Raw genomic sequence first — 23,602 nt, forward strand, 5'->3', positions numbered from 1 at the left:
AAAGAGAGTCCAACAGGATCCACTTAAATAGCACGTAGGTGACCACCTACTCCAGCCGCTTGCAGTCTCTGGATTATATTTTCGCAGGATATACCTCTTATGAGGTAGGTATATCCCCACCTCGTTCATTCTGAAATAAGACCTCTGTCGTCACCAGAAATCAGATGTAAAGACAAGCCTAGAGAGGGTTCCGAGAGAAACAAGCCTCCGATTAGCTGCATGAAGCTCAGCCCTGCCCTCTTCCTCATGGCTAAGATCACCTCCACCACCCCCCAGACAGTGATGGGCTGATCTCTCCAAGTCTCAGTTTCTTCACCTACAAAATGGAAATCATAAAATATGCTTCAAGAGGCTGATGAAAGAGGAAAAGGGACGGCACATCCTCTTAGATCTCTTCTAGCCCTCAGGTGCTTGGTGTCTAAATTGTGTTCTTCACAAATCTGGGGATCCCAGAGTCACTGCCCTGTCCTGAGTTCAGCATATTTCAGATCCAGCACAAAGGGCCTGGTATGGAAGGAGAAAGTCCCTCTATAAGACAGGAAAATCCAGCCTCCTGCAGGCCACTCTGCTTCCCAGATCAGGCTCCTCTTCCCCAGGATTCAAGGAGACCCTTTAAATGCTGAGATCCTTCAGAGGCATCAAACACTTAAACCAGCTGTAAATTACTCTCAAGTGAAGCACAGCAGAAGCTCTGCTTCTTAAGCTAAAGGGGACTCACTTCGGCCCCTTACAAAATGAGCAGAGCCAGCCTTAGTGGAGCCTCAGAGGTACTGGATGTGGCATCAGGCTTAAGAGGCAGACAACACCCAGCAGCCTGGGAGGGCAAATCCCTGGCAGAGCTGGCCCCAGGCACAGGCAGAAGGAGAGACAGCTTAGCTGGCGAGAATCTGAAGGGCATCAAATGAAGCCCCACCTCCGTGGAAAATAAACTGCTGTCTCTTCTTCCACCACTGCAGCCTCAATTCAATGTAGGAAGGTTTCAAGGGTATTTTGGTCCTTTCTGACCCTTTTAGATTTGCAATTATCCCTGGGAGAGACCACATATTAAGATATTGGAGCTAACAAAAGAACTGTCAGCTACCATCTCTGCAGGGATGGGGCAGCCCCTGGAAGCAGAGATGGGCCAGAGGAGCTTGGGCAGTGCCGTGGGCAACAGGGGGTGGGCAGGAGAGAGGGGAGGGCATCATGCAGTCAACTCTGGTTACCAGACTGTGTGCTCCTCCAGGATGGGGACCAGGTTGTCTTCACGGCCATACCCCCAGTTCATGGCACAAAAAAAGGCGTTCAGCTATTTATTTCTCCTTTCAGAGAACACTGGCTGTGATCTCTCATGCCAGACCTCTTGTGCACCTGGTTCTCGCCTCACTCTGTAATGCTTGTTGGACCCATTTGTTCCTTGCTGCCCTCATTCATCTCATCTGCTTTATCTTTCACAGTGCGTGCTCTTAGGTTGTAAGCTAAGAACACAGGCATCTTCTAGCCACATGGCCCCGCTGCTCCCAAACCCTTAGCTTGTCCATCTGGGAACATGTTGTCTTCCCGTGGGCATGGCTGTAGGAGGCAGGCATTCCAGGGGGCTCCTCGGCCAGCCAGATCAGCTGGCTCAAGACTGGGGAGGAGTGAAGTGGCAGGAGAGGGCATCACCTGATTCAACTGACCTCTAATCCAGAGCAAAGGCTGCATCTAGCTCATCTCTGAGCTTCTACAGAAGGGTGTGCACACAGTAGGTCCTTAATGAAAATGTGGGCAGGCCTGGATTTGAATCTTTCTGTTTGGGTAGTGGAAGGGAAGCAGCTGCTGTTTTTAGAGAAATATCTTGGGGCATTACAGAGTGTGAACACTGCAGTGACAAATGGTCTAAGGAAGAATATTTTCATATTCTTGTTCTGCTGCGGTTTAATCATGAGGTCACCCACAGCAAACACCCCACAAATAGTCTAATTCAAGAGGGGCTGAGCTCCTCCCCCACCAGTTGGGATTCAAAGATAAAATTAGGCAGCCTCCCTCACAAAGCTCACGCAGCACAGTCTCTCTGGACAAGGGCCAAACCACAGGAGCCACCTGGACACCAAGGAAAAGCTCTTCTCTTTATGGGAGAGCCGCATGCTCAGGCTCCAGCCGTGGTGCTGCTTGTGTAAGCAAGTAACAAGACCTCTCTGGGCCTCAGGTAAGATGGAGAGGAAAGGGACAGCTCCATCTCCTCCAAAAGTTGTAAGGAAGAGAAAGGAAGGGAGCAGATGAGTCAGGGTGCGGGGACGCTTTGAAAGTTCAAAATGGCAAACAAGTGCAAGCACTGCGAACTGGACAGGGCACTGCTGGCGGATACGGGGTGGGACACAGAAATCACAATTTAGAAAGCACTTTCACTCTATATTCATTTACACAGTCTTACAAAAGCCCTCTGAGATATGTACTGATGGTTCCATCTCACAGGTGGGAAACTTGAGGTTCAGAGATGCTGACTGAATTGCCCTAATTCCCAAAATGGGATTAAGAAAGTATCTTGGAGCAGGAGAGACAGGGAAACTGATACTAAGTGAACATCTACTAGATGGCAGACCCTAAACGAGGTATTTTGTTCTCACAACTCATCTTCCAACCTTCCAAAACAGTGAGGTGTGTATCTTGCCCAACTTATAAATGAGGAATTTGAAACTCAGAGATCCTGTAGTTGGCAGAACTGAGATCTGAGGCCAGGAGTGTCTGATTCCATCCCGGTTCTCCCTGCTTTCCGGGGCTCCGCGGCTGGGAAGGTGCGGAGTGTGGGTGAAGCCAATGTCAATGTACCCAGTGTTCTGAGCGCAAGAGTGACACCCAATTCCTGTTTGCCATCTGGAACTTGTGATCATCTACGCGGCTATGTTGAAGTGTACCTAAGAAATAGCTTTCTAAATAATTAATGCTTGAAATGAGTTGTGGGGAAGTGTGTGCAAACTGTTTAAAATATTAACTCTTTTGCGACTCCCCTATGTAATTTAAAAGTAACTGCTTGCCACAGATTGGTAGTCTGACTACAGTTATTCGTACATTGGCATCCAAGAAGGTCCCAAAAGATTACGTCTTAGGAACACTCTGTTAGCAGTGAATCTAACTTGGAGAGATCTTTAGGTTTTAAAAGTCCTTATGTAGCCAGTGTGGTATCATGGAAAGATCACCAAGAGGCATGGGAGCCCGAGGGCCCAGGTTCCGATCCCATTTCTTCCACTTGCTAGCAAACAAGTTAACTGAAACTCTCTAAGCCTCAGTTTCCTTATCTTGAAAATGGAGCTAATAACAGTATCTTCTTCATGGAGTTGTGGGCAGGAATAAGTGACTCTGTACAGGCTAGGCCTGTATGATAGTGCCTGACATGTGGTAAGGTAATTGGAAAGTATTAACTATGATTCTTTCTGGTTTGAGCTTAGAAATTTGGGTGATTCATTTACCCTCTATGAGCGTTGCCTCCCTTATCTGTAAGACGGGAATCATAATTATATTCACCTTAGAAACTCACAGTAAAGTCGAATGAGGTAATATGAAATAACTCTGTCAGTCACTTGAGCTACACAAATATAAGATGAGGCGGTTTTCCAGTCTTTTCTTCCTAGAAGTCTGGGTCAGAACTGTGACCTGTGTAATCAGTTCCTAGGACTTCAGTTACTTCCCAAATACCAGTCCTCTGGTCTATTGCCACTTTAGGCAGCCTCTCACCCAGGCCCAAGTCAGACACTGGTCACTGTGTCCCCAAGCAGGAGGAGACAGTGATGAAAGTTGCCACGTGGTTTTCTTAAAGTCCTTCTCTCAACCTATGTGACACAACAACAGCTCCCACCCTTCCCCATGGTGGGGGGCTGGGAAGGGCAGATTCTCAGGCGTCTCCAGGAACCCTTCTCACAAGGTTCCTACACCGTTTTCATGCCCACTGCGCATGAGAGGTTAAGAGTTGTGTACCTGGTTTCTAGGAACCTGGACTATATAGCATGTCTCATACCTCGGCATCTCAGGAAAAACTCCAACTCTGACATCCTGTTACACTGAGACCTGCCCTAGCCACGAAGGCCTCGTGTAGCAGGCTCCAAATTGAAAGGACAAATAACAACGAAGTGAGAGCTGCTCAGTAACCCATCACAGACTTTGTTTTTTTCTACATTCAGGCCCATTTTGTCAAAGACTTCTCTTCAGTTTAGCCCTCCTTTGATTCATTTTGCCATCAGAGAACATGATTTCTTCTTACCCAGACAGGGTGTGTAGTAGAGAGGTTAATTGTTGGGCTAGGAGTAGGAATCTGATCCTGTGACTGATACACCCTGTACAGCTGCAGGGGAGTTATTCAGAGACTCTTCCCTGTTTAGGTTGTACCCTAAAGGGGCCCATCCTAAAATGCCCGAAATGCCGGGAGAAACTGGATCAAAGTTCATTTGACAGAGTGTGCCTTTTCACCAGTGTGGTTCTGTAAACTTTCTGATTTATATCATGGTAGAGGCATACAGGGGGCTGACTAATAGAACGCTCTGTCTAAGAGAGAGTTTGCCAACCATGTTCTAAATGGTAACAGCATTTTTGGAGAATTAGCATAAATCAGCATAAACACTCTAGCTTGTAGCAGGGCTTCCAAGGTTGAACTAGGAAACACCAAACTCAGGAGACACTCTACAATAAAGGAAGAATCCAGGGTCAATATGTTTGGGGAAAGACAGCACACTCCTTCCTCCTCTTGGGCATTTACAATGAATAATATTGTGGTAAAGGCTCTGAGAATCCTGCAGGAAAGAAACTGTTTAACCTTATTAATCCAGCACTTCCTAGACTTATTTGATGACTGTGGCCTTTCGTTTGTAAGCAAAGCATTTATAACCTTTGGAAACAGCATTTATGGAGAAATGCTCCAAGTTTCTAAGTTGGAAGTCACCTTAGAGGTCACAGAGTTCAACTCCCCTTTCCAATTCTACACCCAGTTCCAACGTGTGGGGTTTCCCCTCACACATCCAAGCAATTCTCAGACACCAGCTGGGTGCCCTACGATTCAATAAGACTGTCCCCCTTCAGGCACCAATTGCAAGTCCAGGTTGTCACCTGTGCTCCTGACCAAACAGCTATAGATTGGAGATTCCAATGACCCCTCTTTGAGTTTGGTTAATTTGCTAGAGAGGCTCACAGAACTCAGGGAAACCTTTTGCTTACTAGATTACCAGCTTATTATAAAAGGATATAACTTAGGAACAGCCAAATGGAAGAGATGCATAGGGCAAGGTATGGGGAAAGGATTCAGAGCTTCCATGCCTTCTCCAAGCCCACCATGCTCCCCACCCAGAAGGTCTATGCCAGGAATGGGAGTGGAGACCAAATATATATTTTATATCATAAATAACAATATCACACCCCTCATGAAGAAACCCAGCCACACAGACACATTTCCAGAGGTAGGGAACCAAGTGCTTTGCAGTACAATTCATTCTTCGGTCTGATCACAGTAGGAGCACAAACTTTACAGTCAGAAAGATGTGGATTCAACCTCTAGCTCTGCCCCCGTATGTGTGTCTTTGTGAAAGTGACTGGCCCTCTCGGCTAAGCCTCCTCCACTCTGAAATGAGGATGGTAATGATACCCATCTCCTAAGGTAGAGGAAAGGAATAAATAAAATAATCAATGTTAAGTGCCTGGAGTGGTACCTGGTACCTGGGAAGTGTTGAATAAATGTTGACCGTTATTTTTATTAATCCTATACCTACTTTCCCAAGCAACACAGCACAAACCTATTACTATTTCCACCTGGAAGCTCTTCAGAATCACAGGCTTCTCTTCCCAAGCAAAATATCCTACATAGTGAACAATACGGTCTTGATTCTTCACCCCATCAGCTAAAAAAAAACACCAAAAAACAACAAAAAAAAAACCTGTATCCCAAAATAAGTTTATTTATAAAGTAGATACATATATAATGCAGTATTAATGTTTGTGTGCATTACAAAATATACACAAAAATTATATTTTGAAGTATGAAATAAAGGTGAATAAATCATGTTTTACATGTACACCTTGCCTTATTATATACCATTTTATATGGCACAATAAGCCTAGTTTGCTCTAGTTATAATAACAATATTTTAGAGAAAGCAATACCATAGGATGTGTTTCTTTTTTTTTTTTTTTTTTTTTGCGGTACGCGGGCCTCTCACTTCTGTGGCCTCTCCCGCCGTGGAGCACAGGCTCCGGACGCGCAGGCCCAGCGGCCACGGCCCACGGGCCCAGCCGCTCCGCGGCACGTGGGATCCCCCCGGACCGGGGCACGAACCCGCGTCCCCTGCATTGGCAGGAGGACTCACAACCACGGCACCACCAGGGAAGCCCCTGTTTCGTTATTTTTTAATCCTTAGTTTAACACTCAGAAAAGCAATTCACAGGTCATTTCAATAATAGATTTCAATGGCTGTCAAAGCTGAGAACAAAACCTCACTAAAACAAATAGGTCCAATGGAAGACCAGCCTATAGCTGCACTCTGAGTCACCCAGACTCCATGTTCAATCCTACTCTTTCATGCAAATATTTTTATGAAGTTCAGCTAGTAAATTTTCTTCCCTAATGCCAATCAGATGTTCTTATAAACCTGAATGATGTTGTATTTTTATGTTTCTAATCAAAGTGTTCAAAACCCAGTGAAAAAATATAAACAAGTTAGGAAATTGCATATCCTTGTTTTTAAAATATGCAATATGAGAGTTTTCATAACTGATGACATGCATCATTTTCAGCAATAAATTAATTTCCATTTTTCCCCAAATTCTTTCCTTTGAAATGCTGTTGTATTCTTCCTCATTATTAATACATCACCTTTCCCTTAAAGAGATAAATCAAATGTCTAATTTGAAAATATCTGCTTTGTAACATTATTTCTGATAGTCATCTGTCATCACAGAAAAACTCAACCGATTGGAACACTTGTATTTTCTTTTAATTTGTAAGTCATCTTCCATTTTGTCAACTCTTTGTAGTAATTTTCCTCGAGATGACCAACAAGCCTCTAGGTAATAGTATGATCAGGACCCAGACACTAAACAGAATCTGACAGGCAAGAAGGTTTATCCAGCCAGGTTTGTCCACAGAAGAAGGAGGAAATTAGAGAAAGGGGGAAGGAGGAATCTGGGAAATTCAGCTGCGGCTTCCAGTGGTTGCAACAGGGCACAGAGAGCCTCAGGCAGCAGATAACAGACCAGCCTGCCCAGGCAACATGGAGGCCCCACAAGGACAACAAGGACCCAGACACGGAAACAGCATCTCAGTGCCCAAGAGAACTGGGGGAAAGCAAGGCATGGCCCAGGTTCTAGGGAAACCAGGAAAGCAGACAAGGTCTCAGTTGTAGCAATGGAATGTGACTGAACCATGACCAATAACAGTGCCTGGACACCGTGCTAAGGTTTCCTGTTAGGTAAATCTTATTTCCCTGAGTAAAAGATAAAGGATCTGAGTCCTACAGACTTCACCGAACTCCTTAAGGCCGTACATCTTAAAAAATGGTACAGTCAGGACTTGAACCCAGATCCTCTAGCAACAGAACGGCTAGTTTAAAACCATGCTACTCATCCTATCTGAGAATAGGACCAGAGCCTGATTGTTTAACCAGAATATTAGGTCAAAACAGAATCTGCAGCCAGGCTAATAAGGCTGAGATCTTCAAAATCCTGCCTGCGGGCTCATTAAATTCCCCCTGATTGCTAAGGAGTCTGGTTTCCATGGAGACTGAGGCAAGTCTGATCTGAATATGAGTTAAATATTTCCAGCTTTGAAGACATGAGACTGGGGAGGCAGGAAACAAGGCTCTCCCACTGTCTCAGGTTAATTCCTTACCCAAGATCATTTTACAGAAAGAGAAACCGAGGCTCTGAAAAGGTAAGTGAACTGCTCAGCACCATCCAACTGGTGAGAGAGAAAGCACTTAAATCCAGGGTCCCTCATCTTAAGTCTAAGGCCCTTTTCATTGAACTACAGCTTATTACACACACTCCCATCTAACTCCAAGTTTAGGTGATTTTACACCTAATCAAATCTTTATTTAATGATTTGGAAAGTATATGTTAGCATCTTTTCTAATGGTGAATGTAGAGATGCAAATTCCCAGTCAATAAGGATCTACAGTTAATAGAAAACTCACCATCAGTGAGCCTCAAAAGGTAAGGAGGCTTCTCATATATTAATTAAGTATAGTCCACGATTCTCCTTCTTATGTATCATTGGATAACTAACTTCTCCCAGAGTGGTCAGAAGGAAGAAATACATTTTATCTAAGAGACAGAAAAATGTAATTAAAAATGTAAAAAAATAAGGAAAACAAAGACTTAAATTAGGTGCAAAGCTTATATCACAGGAAATCAATTAGAAGATGGAAAAAGGAGTTCAAGTTCAAACCCTCAGTCTTGGTTTCTAGGAAATGTGCTTTGGCAAAAATAGTAAACCCCTAACCTAGACACACAACTGGCAGCATCCCATTCTTAAATCAAATTTGCCTAAAATATCTCAGTGGGCCATTAAGGCCATGGTATGGAATCTGTTTCTGCCTCCGTTCACAAACTAAAAGAAAACTGGTTCGCACCGTCTCAGAATTCAGCATTCCCTGCCACAGTGGATTCTGAGTGGAATAGAGATAAAGAATTGCATTCTTGGTTAGCATGTGTGATGGAGAGTGATATGTTGTTCTACCTGACTTTTCTCAGTTCAGTGGGTAATGCAGTATGTTCTCAATAACTACCCATTGGTTTGTCCTGACCACTACTGTGAAGTCAGGGTTATGGGATGGTGAAAATATGGGCCACCTCTGCTCAGGGGGTCCCCAAGTCTTCTTACTTCCCATTACAGCACCTCAGAGGGGCTTCTAAACACTTAGGCATCAAGTCCACACTTCTTTACCTGGTCTTAAAGGTTCTTGAGATACTGCCTCCTCCTTCCCTTTCCATCCTCTTTTCATCTGTGTCCCACCTCCTACAAACCTCCTGTGGTCTAAGCTACACACACTCACTTCCCTAGTTCAGGCCAGTAAGCTTTATACTCTCTCAGAAATCTGGTTTGCTCTCCTTCCTTGACTAATCCAACCCGTATCGCTCTCCCCTTCCCTGAACTCTTAAGACACTCACAGTCAGTAACATAGATTTTAGCACTAGACCTGTCGTGAGTATCTCCACTATACTAGTCTTAACTCAATTCACCTGCAAACCCTGGAGACATGGGTCTTTGGTGGTTTGGGCATGGTCTTTGGTGTCCTCTATTGGATGGGATGGAGGTTGTATGAAGAGAAGATGTATAGCCCAATGCAAAACAAGTGAGCACACACACACTATAAATTTAAGAAAAAACAACCCACCCGCACTGTTGAAGATTCATGAAAGCACTAATGATGTTTAGGACAATGAGCCTTAGAGCTTTGGGGTCAACTGTTCATGAAAGCAAGTATATTATCTAGTTAGGGGGCAGGACATAGTGGGACTGGTTCCCATCAATTGAAGGGACCTCACTAAGTTCATGCTGGCAGGCGAAGTACCCATTTTCATCACTGTAACCTCAAGACTGGTGACAGTTAGGCATGAAAGGTGTTAACACCAGCTCAGAATGTTGACTAGAGAGGCCTGTGAACCAGTCACCTTTCTTTAGAAGATCCATTTGCAGAACTTAAATTTGCTGACATTTGGCCCTCAGGCCTTTACCTGTTCTTGAAGATAAACTGCGGTTGAGTGAATCAAAATAATTTCACAGCAAACAGTCATCTGACCAAAGCAAACCCACTGAGACATAGAGCTCCTAGCTCATTACCCACTTCCAGCCTCCAACAGACATGAATTTATTGATCAAAGGGGAAAAATGAATTGAAAACTAAGTGTTCATCCGAACTCCATTTTCTGAGTTACCTTGGGGTTATGGAGAGTTTCAGCTGTAGAGTTATCACCAATAATCCATCTCACTAGATGGTCACTAGATCTTTTTAAGTGCCTTAAACTCAGAACTACTGGAATAATCTTTGCCATTTTTGCCGTGTGTTTTCTTTTCTATAAAGACCAAAAATTTCAGTGTGCATCTATAGACACTTATAGATGTCCCATAAGTATAGTGGCTTTGGGAGCTCATACTATTGATATTAAATAATGTACTTGTACTCTTCTCATTGACAATCATAAATTCTTCCCTCCTTCAATTATATAAAATTCTTACTCATTCACTAACAGAAAGAGAGCCAAGTTGTTATCCATATAATGTCAAATCAGTTAGGTGTGATGAACACAGCTAGTGAATGATTCCTTTTTTGTGCTCATCTCTTGACAGCACATAACACACTGCCTGGCCTGATACACATCAAGCACTTTACATGCGCCAACCACTGTGAAAACGTTGAGTTTTCAGAAAAAACATGATTTCCATCAGCATGTCGTTCACAATCTGGTTAAAGAGACAGACATTGAATAGACACATGAACACAAGATAATATACAGTTGAGAATCTTGATGAGTGCTAATAAGGGAAAAGTGCTAAAAAGGAATATGATTATACTGGGAATAAATCGGAACCTTAATTTAGACTGGCAATCAGGGAGCTCTTCTCTGAAGAAATGACATTCGTAACTGAACCCTGAAGGATGAGTTGAGGTTGGCCAGGTGAAGTGTGGGTGGTGAGCCTTCCAGATGGAGCATGTGCAAATGCCTGGAAACAGGGCAGAACTTAGCGCATCTGAAGAACTGAAAGAAAGCCACTGGTGCTGAAGTGAATTGGGTGAATGGCATGAGTTGAGGGTTCAAGGGTAAGTAGGAAGGAGTATAAATTTTACTACAGGAAAAACTAAAGAAAAGCAGAGGACTAATGCCATCTTATTTACATTTTTTAAAAGAATGCTCTGTGTGCTGTATGGAGAATGGGTTTGAAAAGACAAGATTAAATGTGTGGAAAGGAGGAGACTATTGCAGAAATCTAGAGGAAAGATGATGGTGGCTTGTTCTAGAATGGTGCCAGTCGAGATGGAAGAAATTGTATGGAAATGGAATCTAAGAGGATGTTGAGATGGACTGGATGTTGGGGAATGAGGGTGACGAAGCCAAGTTTAATGTCACATTTCTAACAAATAATTGATAGATGGGAGTACTGTTTATGAGGAAGAATTGAGAAGGAGCTATTTTGTAAAAGTGATGGTGGGAACTAGTTTAGTTTGCTATGTCAATGAGACATTCAGAAGAGGATAAGTGAAGTAAACTTTAGTTAGGATAAACCAGAGAGGTCAGAAGTCAAGTATAAATCTAGGAGTCATCATCATATTGATACTACTTGAAGCCATGGGAAATGAGACCTTCCCAGCAAGACTATAGAGAAAAAAGGCAGAAGGCTCCGAGTACGCCTAGAGGAGGGGGCGTCAACAACAAAAAACTTAAAAGGAGTAACAAAGAAAGAGGGAGAATAATAGAAAAGTGTGATTGGACAGAAACTAAAAGAAGACAGAGTCTGGCAGAGAGTACTGAATTCTCCTGAAAGGTCTAAAAAATGAGAATTTAAATTGTTCATTAGATTCATTGTTTATGGGTTGGTAGATTTGGGGCATGACAAAAGTAGTTTCAGTGGAGAGGTATAGAATGAAAACAAACTGGAGCATCCTCAACAAATTAAAGAGGAACAGAACATGAGAAAATGAAGATAGCGTAGGCAGACAACTCTTTCTAGAAACTCTACTGTAAAAGAAGGAAGAGAAACAAGGCTGGGCTACAAGTGGAGACAGATTTGGAGTAAAGGCAAATGGCAACCATCAGTGAGTCTATGTAAAATGTGAAATTCAGTACAAGTTACTATCTGTCTCAGTCTAGGTGATCCAAAATATGTCTGAGCAAGGACTTAACAAGTGACTATTTTATTTTACATTCAAACTGGAGAAAAGAGATTAGATGACGAAGAAGAAAAGAAGGAATGAGGGAAAGGCAACTCAAGAATGTATTATGGTCTGACTGCCACCAGGAAATCAAGGCCCAATTATGCTAAAGCCCATCTAAGCTGTCATTTAGAATACATTAAGAGTTGTTCACCCAAGGAGTGGACGAGTTCACCACTAGAAGAGTTGCCCTATGGGGTGCTAACTCCCTTGTACCTCCCAATCTGCCCCATGCCTCAAAATACTTGAGCAGATTCCCATAAGCGTCCCACTCAGAGGTGGTAGAGGAGCCGAGGATACAGAATGAGAGATACCCAGTATAACTGAGGGCCAGGGTCTGCTAAGTTAAATCCGTATGTAGCTGGTTGCTATGGTAACCACTAGAGTAAAAGATGGAGCAAGAGGATGTGAAGCAGGGCTCAGCAGTGTCTGATATAATATCTACCTTGATATTCACACACTCCACAGCCTTTCCAGTCTGGAAAGATGAAATGGCTTGCGTCTAGTTCATCCCAGAGCTGGCATGTACATTCTCCTAATTCCTGGCCTCCAGACCTCCTTGCCTCTGTTTAAGATTAATTACTCCAAGTAGCCATGATACCTGACAAGTAAATTCACTGCATAAGGGTTTTAATACATTCTTCGGGACAGAAGCAAGAAATGTTTTAGAACCAACAACCAATTAACCTAATATTTTATGAGCACATACTGTATTCCCCATGTGCACCAGTAGTATAGATTGTCAAAGAATATTAAGTATGGTCCTTTCTTTGATGTCTCATTAAAAGAATACTGCATAGACCCATGGGAAGAGATCTAAAAATAGCAGAAGGCTGGATATGCTTATATAACAAACGTAGAATAAGCCTGTGTCAAGCTAGCAGATATTTAGTTATGGCAATGTTTCTGCTGGAACTTCTCTGAGTAGAATCTCAGAGGTGATGGAGAGCAGTCATGAAAGTTATTTGTTTTGGTTAGAAATGTCAAACTCCAAATGTTAACAGAAGCTACCTCTGGGTAGTGAAACTAGAAGCGATTTTTACTGTCTGCTGTAGATGTTTCCATATTTTCCATAAGTTTCACAATACATATGTATTACTTTTATATTCAAAGAATATACTTTTTAAAATAACCAAAGGATGTTGAGCCACTAGAACTCTCATTCATTGCTAGTGAGAGTGCAAAACGGTACAGCCACTTTGGAAAACGGTTTGGCAGTTTCTAATAAAGTTAAACATACATTTACCATCGACCTAGTAATCCCACTCATAGGTATTTACCCAAGAAAAGTAGAAATGTTCCCTCTCTCCCTCCCTCCCTCCCTCTGTCTGTCTCAGTCTCTGTCTCTGTCTCTGTCTCTCTGTCTCTCTCTCACACACACACACACAGTCACACACACACACTATACACAAATGTTTAAAGCAGCTTTTTTATAATCACAAAAACTGGAAACAACCTACATGTCCTTCAACCTACGAATGAATAAACAAACTGTGGTATATCCTTAAAATGGAAGACTAATCTGCAATAAAAAACAGGAAACTACTGGGACTTCCCTGGTGGTCCACCTGGTAAGACTCGATGCTCCCAATGCAAGGGGCCCAGGTTCGAACCCTGGTCAGGGAACTATAACCCTTAGTTGCATGCCGCAACTAAGACCCAGAGCAGCCAAAATAAATTAAATAAATAAATATATTTTTTTAAAACCCAGTGAACTACTGATACATACAATAACATGGAAGAATCTCAAATGCATTATACTGTATGAAAGAAGTTCCATAACATATGGTTGCACTGATATGACATTTTGGAAAAGGCAAAATTATAGAAATAGAAACTGATCAGTGGTTGGTAAGAATAGGAAGTAGAAGGAGAGGTAACTACAAAGGGCAACACAACATAACTTGGAGGGTTCTGAAACATGGCTGTATCTTGAGTGTGCCAGTATTTAAACAGCTGTATATGCTTGTGTTCACTCAGGTCTCTACACAAAACAATTTATTTTTCAGTGTGAAAATTTTTAAAGTAAATAACACAACAAATTCTTAACAAAAGCACATTAACAGCTCTTTCCCACAAATGAAAAACAAAGGGAGATGATCTCAAGGGCTGTTGAAATAATCAAAGGAAGAACTGACCAATATGGGTTCTGTGTGGATCACTGGGAACCAAGAAGGAACAAAACATCTGAGAACCATTACAGGGAACCTGTAGGGAGAATGCATTGGCTTTCTGAAGACAGAAGCAGAGAACAAGACACTAAAGTCTCCTCTAGAATCATAAACCCAAAAGACACATGATCTTTCACAACGATGAGTGCGCCGGTGAAATTCATTAGATTGCAGGCAACTAAGACCAACTTTGTCTTAGGTAAGGCACACAGAGAAAAGGGAAATGGGAGTGGGAAGGAACTGGAAGGATTCTGAGTAACCCACAGGAGCCCAGGAAATACTGAAGAACAGTGTGTCAGACAACTCTCATGGGTCAACTTGAAAATCTTTTTCACCAATGCTATGGAAGCCAGTTCCACCCAAATTTCAACCAGCTTAATGCAGCTTAATTTCAACTGTACAGCAGCTACTCTGGCCTTGTGTACCTCTCATTTCTAGTCCTGGGGCTTTTTCTACACCACTGTAAGTGATGCCCAGCAGGAACTCGCTGGGTACTCACAAGTGTGCCCGTCAGAGTGGACTTAACACCATGGGTATACCTTCCACCAACAGGAAATAGTAGTCTATGGATAAATGCCTCCCCTTTTCCCCCATTCAGAGCAATAGTTCTGATACCCATTTTGAAAATCTCCTAAGTCAAGTCCTTGGCATTAAAGACCAGTCACTAGTAGTGGTAGACAACTCAATACAGTACAATAACTCATTCTTGTACTGATTCTCTTTCTTCCATCTCTGTTTCATTCCACCTGTCCCAAACTCTCTGAACTCATATTATCAAATATACTAACTGCAAGCCAGGCTTTATCTCACGCTCTGCTCCTGGGGAACCCAGGCCAAGACACACAGGCCTTGGAAATGATCCAATATAGCTCTGGAAGTCTCAGCTGTAGAAATATGTGGACTCTCTCTTGAGAGTGGTGGTATCAGTGGACTCATCTGTAACCAACCTTCAACTTCTTCCCAGGAGAGAGTCTCATGGGCCCAGATTAGGTCACATACATACTCTGAGGTCAAAGGATATGGAATTCATGCCCTAATCTCAACAGAATCACTTGGAGAAGAGGCAGTTCTTCAAAGAGTATGTGGAGATTGGAAACGGGATGATGTAGGAAAATTCTGTTTTGTAGTTGCAAGTTGCTTTTGGATCAGGTAAATTTATCTTTTTTTAAGATAATATTAAATGCACCAACTTTTGAATTATAGGGGTCCCAGAAGAAGAATAGAAAAAGAAAGGGGCTGAGAAAATATTTGAAGAGATTATAGTTGAAAACTTCCCTAATATGGGAAAGGAAATAGTTAATCAAGTCCAGGAAGCACAGAGAGTCCAATACAGGATAAATCCAAGGAGAAACATGACAAGACACATATTAATCAAACTATCAAAAATTAAATACAAAGAAAACATATTAAAAGCAGCAAGGGAAAAATAACACACAAGGGAATCCCCAAAAGAACAACAGCTGATCTTTCAGCAGAAACTCTGCAAGCCAGAAAGGACTGGCAGGACATATTTAAAGAGATGAAGGAGAAGAACCTACAACCAAGATTACTCTACCCAGCAAGGATCTCATTCAGATTTGATGGAGAAATTAAAACCTTTACAGACAAGCAAAAGCTGAGACAGCTCAGGACCACCAAACCAACTTTAAAACAAATGCTAAACAAACTTCTCTACGCAGGAAACACAAGAAAAGGAAAACACCTACAATAACAAACCCAAAACAATTAAGAAAATGGGAATAGGAACATAAATATCGATAATTACCTTAAATGTAAATGGATTAAATGCTCCCACCAAAAGACACAGACTGGCTGAATGGATACAAAAACAAGACCTGTATATTTTCTGTCTACAACAAACCCACTTCAGACCTAGGGACACATACAGACTGAAAGTGAGGGGATGGAAAAAGATATTCCATGCAAATGGAAACCAAAAGAAAGCTGGAGTAGCAATTCTCATATCAGACAAAATTGACTTTAAAATAAAGACTATTACAAGAGACAAAGAAGGACACTACATAATGATCAAGGGATCAATCCAAGAAGAAGGTATAACAATTGTAAATATTTATGCACCCAACATAGGAGCACCTCAATACATAAGGCAATTAGTAACAGCCATAAAAGGGGAAATTGACAGTAACACATTCACAGTAGGGGACTTTAACATCCCACTTTCACCAATGCACAGATCGTCCAAAATGAAAATAAACAAGGAAGCACAAGCTTTAAATGATACATTAAACAAGATGGACTTAATTGACATTTATAGGACATTCCATCCAAAAACAACAGAATACACATTCTTTTCAAGTGCTCATGGAACATTCTCCAGGATACATCATATCTTGGGTCACAAATCAAGCCTTGGTAAATTTAAGAAAATTGAAATCATATCAAGTATCTTTTCCGACCACAACGCAATGAGACTAGATATCAATTACAGAAAAAGATCTGTAAAAACTACAAACACATGAAGGCTAAACAATACACTACTTAATAACGAAGTGATCACTGAAGAAATCAAAGAGGAAATCAAAAAATACCTAGAAACAAATGACAATGGAGACACGACGACCCAAAACCTATGGGATGCAGCAAAAACAGCTCTAAGAGGGAAGTTTATAGCAATACCATCCTACCTTAAGAAACAGGAAACATCTCAAATAAACAACCTAACCTTGCACCTAAAGCAATTAGAGAAAAAAGAACAAAACCCCCAAAGTTAGCAGAAGGAAAGAAATCATAAAGATCAGATCAGAAAAAAATGAAAAAGAAATGAAGGAAACAATAGCAAAGATCAATAAAACTAAAAGCTGGTTCTTTGAGAAGATAAACAAAATTGATAAACCATTAGCCAGACTCATCAAGAAAAAAATGGACAAGACTCAAATCAATAGAATTATAAGTGAAAAAGGAGAAGTAACAACTGACACTGCAGAAAGACAAAGGATCATGAGAGATTACTACAAGCAACTCTATGCCAATAAAATGGACAACCTGGAAGAAATGGACAAATTCTTAGAAATGCGCAACCTGCCAAGACTGAACCAGGAAGAAATAGAATACGTGAACAGACCAATCACAAGCACTGAAATCGAAACTGTGATTAAAAATCTTCCAACAAACAAAAGCCCAGGACCAGATGGCTTCACAGGCGAATTCTATCAAACATTTAGAGAAGAGCTAACACCTATCCTTCTCAAACTCTTCCAAAATATAGCAGAGGGAGGAACACTCCCAAACTCATTCTACGAGGCCACCATCACCTTGATACCAAAACCAGACAAGGATGTCACAAAGAAAGAAAACTACAGGCCAATATCACTGATGAACATAGATGCAAAAATCCTCAACAAAATACTAGCAAACAGAATCCAACAGCACATTAAAAGGATCATACACCATGATCAAGTGGGGTTTATTCCAGGAATGCAAGGATTCTTCAATATACGCAAATCTATCAATGTGATTAACCATATTAACTCCATTTACCACTGCAACAAAAAGAATAAAATATCTAGGAATACACCTACCTAAGGGGACAAAAGACCTGCATGCAGAAAATTATAACACACTCATGAAAGAAATTAAAGATGATACAAATAGATGGAGAGATATACCATGTTCTTGGATTGGAAGAATCAACACTGTGAAAATGACTCTACTACCCAAAGCAATCTACAGATTCAATGCAATCCCTATCAAACTACCACTGGCATTTTTCACAGAACTAGAACAAAAAATTTCCCAATTTGTATGGAAACACAAAAGACCCCAAATAGCCAAAGCAATCTTGAGAACGAAAAACAGAGCTGGAGGAATCAGGCTCCCTGACTTCAGACTATACTACAAAGCTACCATAATCAAGACAGTGTGGTACTGGCACAAAAACAGAAATACAGATCAATGGAACAGGATAGAAAGGCTAGAGATAAACCCACGCACATACGGTCACCTTATCTTTGATAAAGGAGGCAAGAATATACAGTAGAGAAAAGACAGCCCCTTCAATAAGTGGTGCTGGGAAAACTGGACAGGTACATGTAAAAGTGTGAAATTAGAACACTCCCTAACACCATACACAAAAATAAACTCAAAGTGGATTAAAGACCTAACTCTAAGGCCAGACACTATCAAACTCTTAGAGGAAAACATAGGCAGAACACTCTATGACATAAATCACAGCAAGATCCTTTTTGACCCACCTCCTAGAGAAATGGAAATAAAAACAAAAATAAACAAATGGGACCTAATGAAACTTCAAAGCTTTTGCACAGCAAAGGAAACCATAAACAAGACCAAAAGACAACCCTCAGAATGGGAGGAAATATTTGCAAATGAAGCAACTGACAAACGATTAATCTCCAAAATTTACAAGCAGCTCATGCAGCTCAATATCAAAAAAACAAACAACCCAATCCAAAAATGGGCAGAAGACCTAAATAGACATTTCTCCAAAGAAGATATACAGACTGCCAACAGACGCATGAAAGAATGTTCAACATCATTAATCATTAGAGAAATGCAAATCAAAACTACAATGAGATATCATCTCACACCGGTCAGAATGGCCATCATCAAAAAATCTAGAAACAATAAATGCTGGAGAGTGTGTGGAGAAAAGGGAACCCTCTTGCACTGTTGGTGGGAATGTCAATTGATACAGCCACTAAGGAGAACAGTATGGAGTTTCCTTAAAAAACTACAAATAGAACTACCATATGACCCAGAAATCCCACTACTGCGCATATACCCTGACTAAACCATAATTCAAAAAGAGTCATATACCAAAATGTTCATTGCAGCTCTATTTACAATAGCCAGGATGTGGAAGCAACCTAAGTGTCCATCAACAGATGAATGGATAAAGAAGATGTGGCACATATATACAATGGAATATTACTCAGCCATAAAAAGAAACGAAATTGAGTTATTTGTAGTAAGGTGGATGGACCTCGAGTCTGTTGTACAGAGTAAAGCAAGTCAGAAAGGAAAACAAATACCGTATGCTAACACATATATATGGAATCTAAGGAAAAAAAAGGTCATGAAGAACCTAGGGGCAAGACTGGAATAAACACAGAGACCTACTGGAGAATAGACTTGAGGATATGGGGAGGGGCAAGGGTAAGCTGTGACAAAGTGAGGGAGTGGCAATGGACATATATACACTACCAAACGTAAAACGGAGAGCTAGTGGGAAGCAGCCACATAGCACAGGGAGATCAGCTTGGTGCTTTGCGACCACCTAGAGGGGTGGGATAGGGAGGGTGGGAGGGAGGGAGATGCAAGAGGGAAGAGATATGGGAACATATGTATATGTATAGCTGATTCACTTTGTTATAAAGCAGAAACTAACACACCACTGTAAAGCAATTATACTCCAATAAAGCTGTTAATAATTAAAAAAAAAAAAAGGTATGCCTTGTGGCATACTAGCAGATCTTTCTGCCTGAAGTGTAAGTTTCCTTTCTCTAAGGTATCAGTAGCTTCCTAGACCCTGGTTAGAGTCTTAAAATAGAAAACATTAGCATGATTCAGGTGTATTATGGGATTTTCTGGTAGGTTTTTCTGAAAGCTCAAAATTGATATTTTGAATTTGGAAAGCTTAGACTCTAGCAATTGTTAAAACAACCAGCTTCATTTTTCACTCACTCTCAGTTTGTCTCTTTCTAGGTTAATATCCAACACAGGTATTAAGCACTTGCCAGCTGTTCACAAGATTCAGTCTCTCCAAAAGGTTTTACTGTAAGTTTGAAGAGTGGTTACCAACACTTTACTCGATAGCTGTCCTGCCCAACAGCCTCTGGGCCTGTAATATGCACTGTGTAGTCTACATCCTCCAAAGATGTTGCTCTGGGTGAGCAGAGCTAAGCAGGCAAACAGCGAGTGTCCTCGGTTTTACCTTAAGACCAGCTAATCTCAGTTTGGAGAAAGTCAGCAGGCTCCTCAGTAAGACAGTTGTCAACAGGGCCAGCTTGGAGCAAATCAGGAAGCCTCGCCTTTCTTCACTATATAGTACCTTACATACCTCCCTCCTGTAACCCCCTTTGTCGTCCACCATCCTCTCCTCTTCCCTCCAGAATTCCCAAGCCGCCCTAAGCATAAAGAAACCACCTGACAAACTCACACTGAAGTGTCAATGACAATGTATTTTGAAAGAGCAAGAGAAAAGTCAATGTATAATAGCAAGTCTATTTTCAATAGTGAAATTGTTAAGAATCTGGACGGACCCAAAAGGAAGAGGTAGGGAAGAGACGCAATGAGCTAAGGAAGGAAGGAGAGAGGGAGGGAGAGGGAAAACTAGAGAACATCCCCCATTTCTCAAATTGTTCCGAGCAATTTACTCCTTTTACATTTACATGTTAGATCAGACCCAACAGGGAAGCTTCAGAGGATGAGGGGTACAAACAGAAAACCGAGACTTTCTTCATCCTTTCAGTCAGGAGGAGAAAAACCAATGATAAAAATTTCTGTGACCCAAGGAGAACAGAGGAAGGAAACTAGCTTTGAGAGGGGGATTGAGATGGAGGAAGATGAAGGCCCAAGTAAGGTGGATGGAGAAGTTTGGTCTGGAGATGAAAGGTCAGCTTAAGTGACTTTGTCCTATTGATCAGGTACCTACTGTGGAGGCAAGGGTAACAAATGAGTCTCTTAGAACCTCAGCACAGTTGAATTAGCTAAGAAGACTTTCAGAGAGGGAAGAGGCTGCATGTCTGCAATTCCACTGTTAAGAAGAACTGATATACTAAAGGTAAATGAGACGCCATTCACTTCCCCAACATTGAGCTCATCAACCTTCAGAACAACAGCTATTCCAACATTACCTCAGCTAAAGATTATACCATGCCAAGTAGACTACTTGTGGGGAGGTGACATGGAGTGGAGCTGACATAAATACCTAATTTGTCTGTACTTTCTTCTAGAGACATTCAAGATAATATAAACATCCACACAGTTGAAAGAAATTCTTTCGTGGGGCTAAGTTTTGAAAGTATGATTCTGTAAGTAAAGAAAAAAACTCCAGTGGAGGAACATTTGGTTTTTCATGTAATGATTTCTTTCTCATAATGGTATGCTCCTTTTTTGGTTTGGGTAACTTTGGCATTTCACCTTTCCAGTTTCTCTCTGGTTCTGTGTTTATCTCTCATTTCCCATCTTTACATTTCCAAATCACAACATGGAGACATGTTAATAATTTATGATTCTGTGGTGCAATTCGAGTATTTAAAATTGCTCTTTGAATGATGGTCTCCTGTGATGCAACATCTGTTCTGAGGCCCAGAATAACTCACACATCAATAAAGCTAGATATTGCCTGGCAAGGCTTTTGTTGCCCAAAGAAAAAGACCAAGAAGGAGTCTGAATCAAGAAGACAAAGAGGGCTTCCCTGGTGGCGCAGTGGTTAGGAGTCCGCCTGCCGATGCAGGGGACGCGGGCTCGTGCCCCAGTCCAGGAGGATCCCACATGCCGCGGAGCGGCTGGGCCCGTGAGCCACGGCCGCTGAGTCTGCGCGTCCGGAGCCTGTGCTCCGCAACGGGAGAGGCCACAACAGTGAGAGGCCCGTGTACCGCAAAGAAAAGAAAAAAAAAAAAAAAAAGACATGGATATTCCCTCATAACCATGCCAAGCAGCTTCTGTTCAGCCCCATGCTGAGCATATAAGATGACTTCTCATTTTCTTGGAACAATCACGTTTTTTAATGAGCTTGAGTTAATCTCTCTGACTTTTGGGAAAGTTTTTAAATGCACTGTTAATGGAATACCTTCTAACTGTTTGTGCCAGTAGCCTGCGTGGCAGTTTACCCGCTTCCCGAGATGGCCAAGAAATAGGGCACCAGGGGTTACCGAGGTGTTTGTGGGATCCATGGAAGTTAGATGCATAGAATGACATTTGGGGAACTGGTTATTGCAATTACATCTGTAAGAAAAGTATTTTCTCTTTACATTTCACAAATGTTGTGTTTTTTAAAAAAATATACATGTGTTTCAATATGCTGATATGTACAAAAGGTAAGTTCTAGTCCAGAAAGAATTTTAGTCTTTCTCAAAACAATAATACGATTTAGAGACCCATCTATACCGAAAAGCAAAAAAACAAAAAAAAGCAAAAAAAAGGAGGAAGGTGGTGGGAGGAGGACAGAGAGAAACAGTAGGCAGAGATGAGAAGATACTGAAGAATAAAGCTAAGCACAGTATTTGATGTCAATTTATTACAGAGAACAACAGAAAAGGTTTGAAAGAGATTAGCAGAGAAATAGGATGTATGAAGGAAAAAATAAAAGCAAAGGCCTGTATTCAGAGTACACAGTAGTAGGACAAAACTGTAGGTAATACCTAATCCTTTCACTTAATATGCTCATGATATTTGGAATCTGTGTGTGTGTGTTGGAAAGAGTTGATGGGGTGTGAGAAGTATGAGGGAAAGGGAAAGCAAAAGAAAAAAGCAGCATGAAATACGTGCAAAATAAAAGCAATTGTTCTAAGCATAAAGAAGGTATAATGTGATTTGATGCGAGGCCTGAAGGAAGAGTTGAATGAGGGAAGGAAGGTGGCTGAGAAAGGATGTTGGGTCTAAGACGGCCCTTAAAAGACGAGTGGGATTTAGCCACAGCACTGGCAAAGGACGAGCAGAGGAAACAGAATCTTCAAGGCCAAGGAGGTTAAAAAAAAAAAAAAAAGCTAAAAAGGAACTTTTGGAAAATAGTGAGTACCTGAGTAATACGGGCCTGGTGTGTTGCAGCAAAAGGACTCCTTGGCTACATAATGGAGGGAAGAGATTAGTGATAAATGTAGTCAGTTGTACCTGGACGCTTGTGCTTCTTTAAATGTTGCTCTAGGGACTTCCCTGGTGGTGCAGTGGTTAAGAATCAGCCTGCCAATGCAGGGGACACGGGTTCGAGCCCTGGTCCGGGAAGTTCCCACATGCCGCGGAGCAACCACAACTACTGAGCCTGTGCTCTAGAGCCCGCAAGCCACAACTACTGAGCTCACGTGCCACAACTACTGAAGCCCGCGTGCCTAGAGCCCGTGCTCCGCTACAAGAGAAGCCACCGCAATGAGAAGCCCACACACCGCAACGAAGAGTAGCCCCCGCTCACCGCAACTAGAGAAAAGCCTGCACGCAGCAACGATGACCCAACGCAGCCATAAATAAATAAATAAATAAATTTATATTTAAAAAAAAGAAAGTTGCTCTAAACATTTGTGTCATTTTTAAATACAGTGATTCAAAATTAGTTCATGTGGCAAAATTAGTTCATGTGGTAGAGGGGTTTTTTTGGCCGCTTGTGAGATCTTAGTTTCCTGACCTGGGATTGAACCCAGGCCACAGCAGTGAAAGCACAGAGTCCTAACACTAGACCACCAGGGAACTCCCAGAGTATTTTTATAGAAAATATATAAGTGGTAACCTGAAATTAATACAATGTTAGATGTCCATTATCTCAATTTTTTAAAAAGGTCCGTTTGTACTAATAACGTTCTCACAGTTTTGCATACTGACACACATCCTTTTTGTCCAGAACATAAGACAGAAGGCAACCTGTCCTGATCTACCTAG

At 41.6% G+C, this 23,602-nt stretch overlaps 1 protein-coding gene across 3 annotated transcripts in view; it reads left to right on the forward strand.

Annotated features, from left to right (window-relative positions):
- Positions 1–23,602, forward strand: part of FSHR (follicle stimulating hormone receptor) — a 178,790-nt gene that overhangs the window by 130,150 nt on the left and 25,038 nt on the right. For 2 of the 3 annotated variants that reach the window (XM_007450286.1, XM_007450285.1), the window contains exons 5-6: positions 19,718–19,789; positions 20,968–21,045. In XM_007450286.1, coding sequence (XP_007450348.1) covers positions 19,718–19,789; positions 20,968–21,045 — 150 coding nt within the window. The remainder of the gene's footprint in view (positions 1–19,717; positions 19,790–20,967; positions 21,046–23,602) is intronic. The other variant, XM_007450287.1, reaches the window with a different exon arrangement.

The sequence above is a fragment of the Lipotes vexillifer genome, unplaced genomic scaffold, assembly GCF_000442215.2.
Source record: "Lipotes vexillifer unplaced genomic scaffold, Lipotes_vexillifer_v1.1 scaffold392, whole genome shotgun sequence".
NCBI classification, from domain to species: Eukaryota; Metazoa; Chordata; class Mammalia; order Artiodactyla; family Lipotidae; genus Lipotes; species Lipotes vexillifer.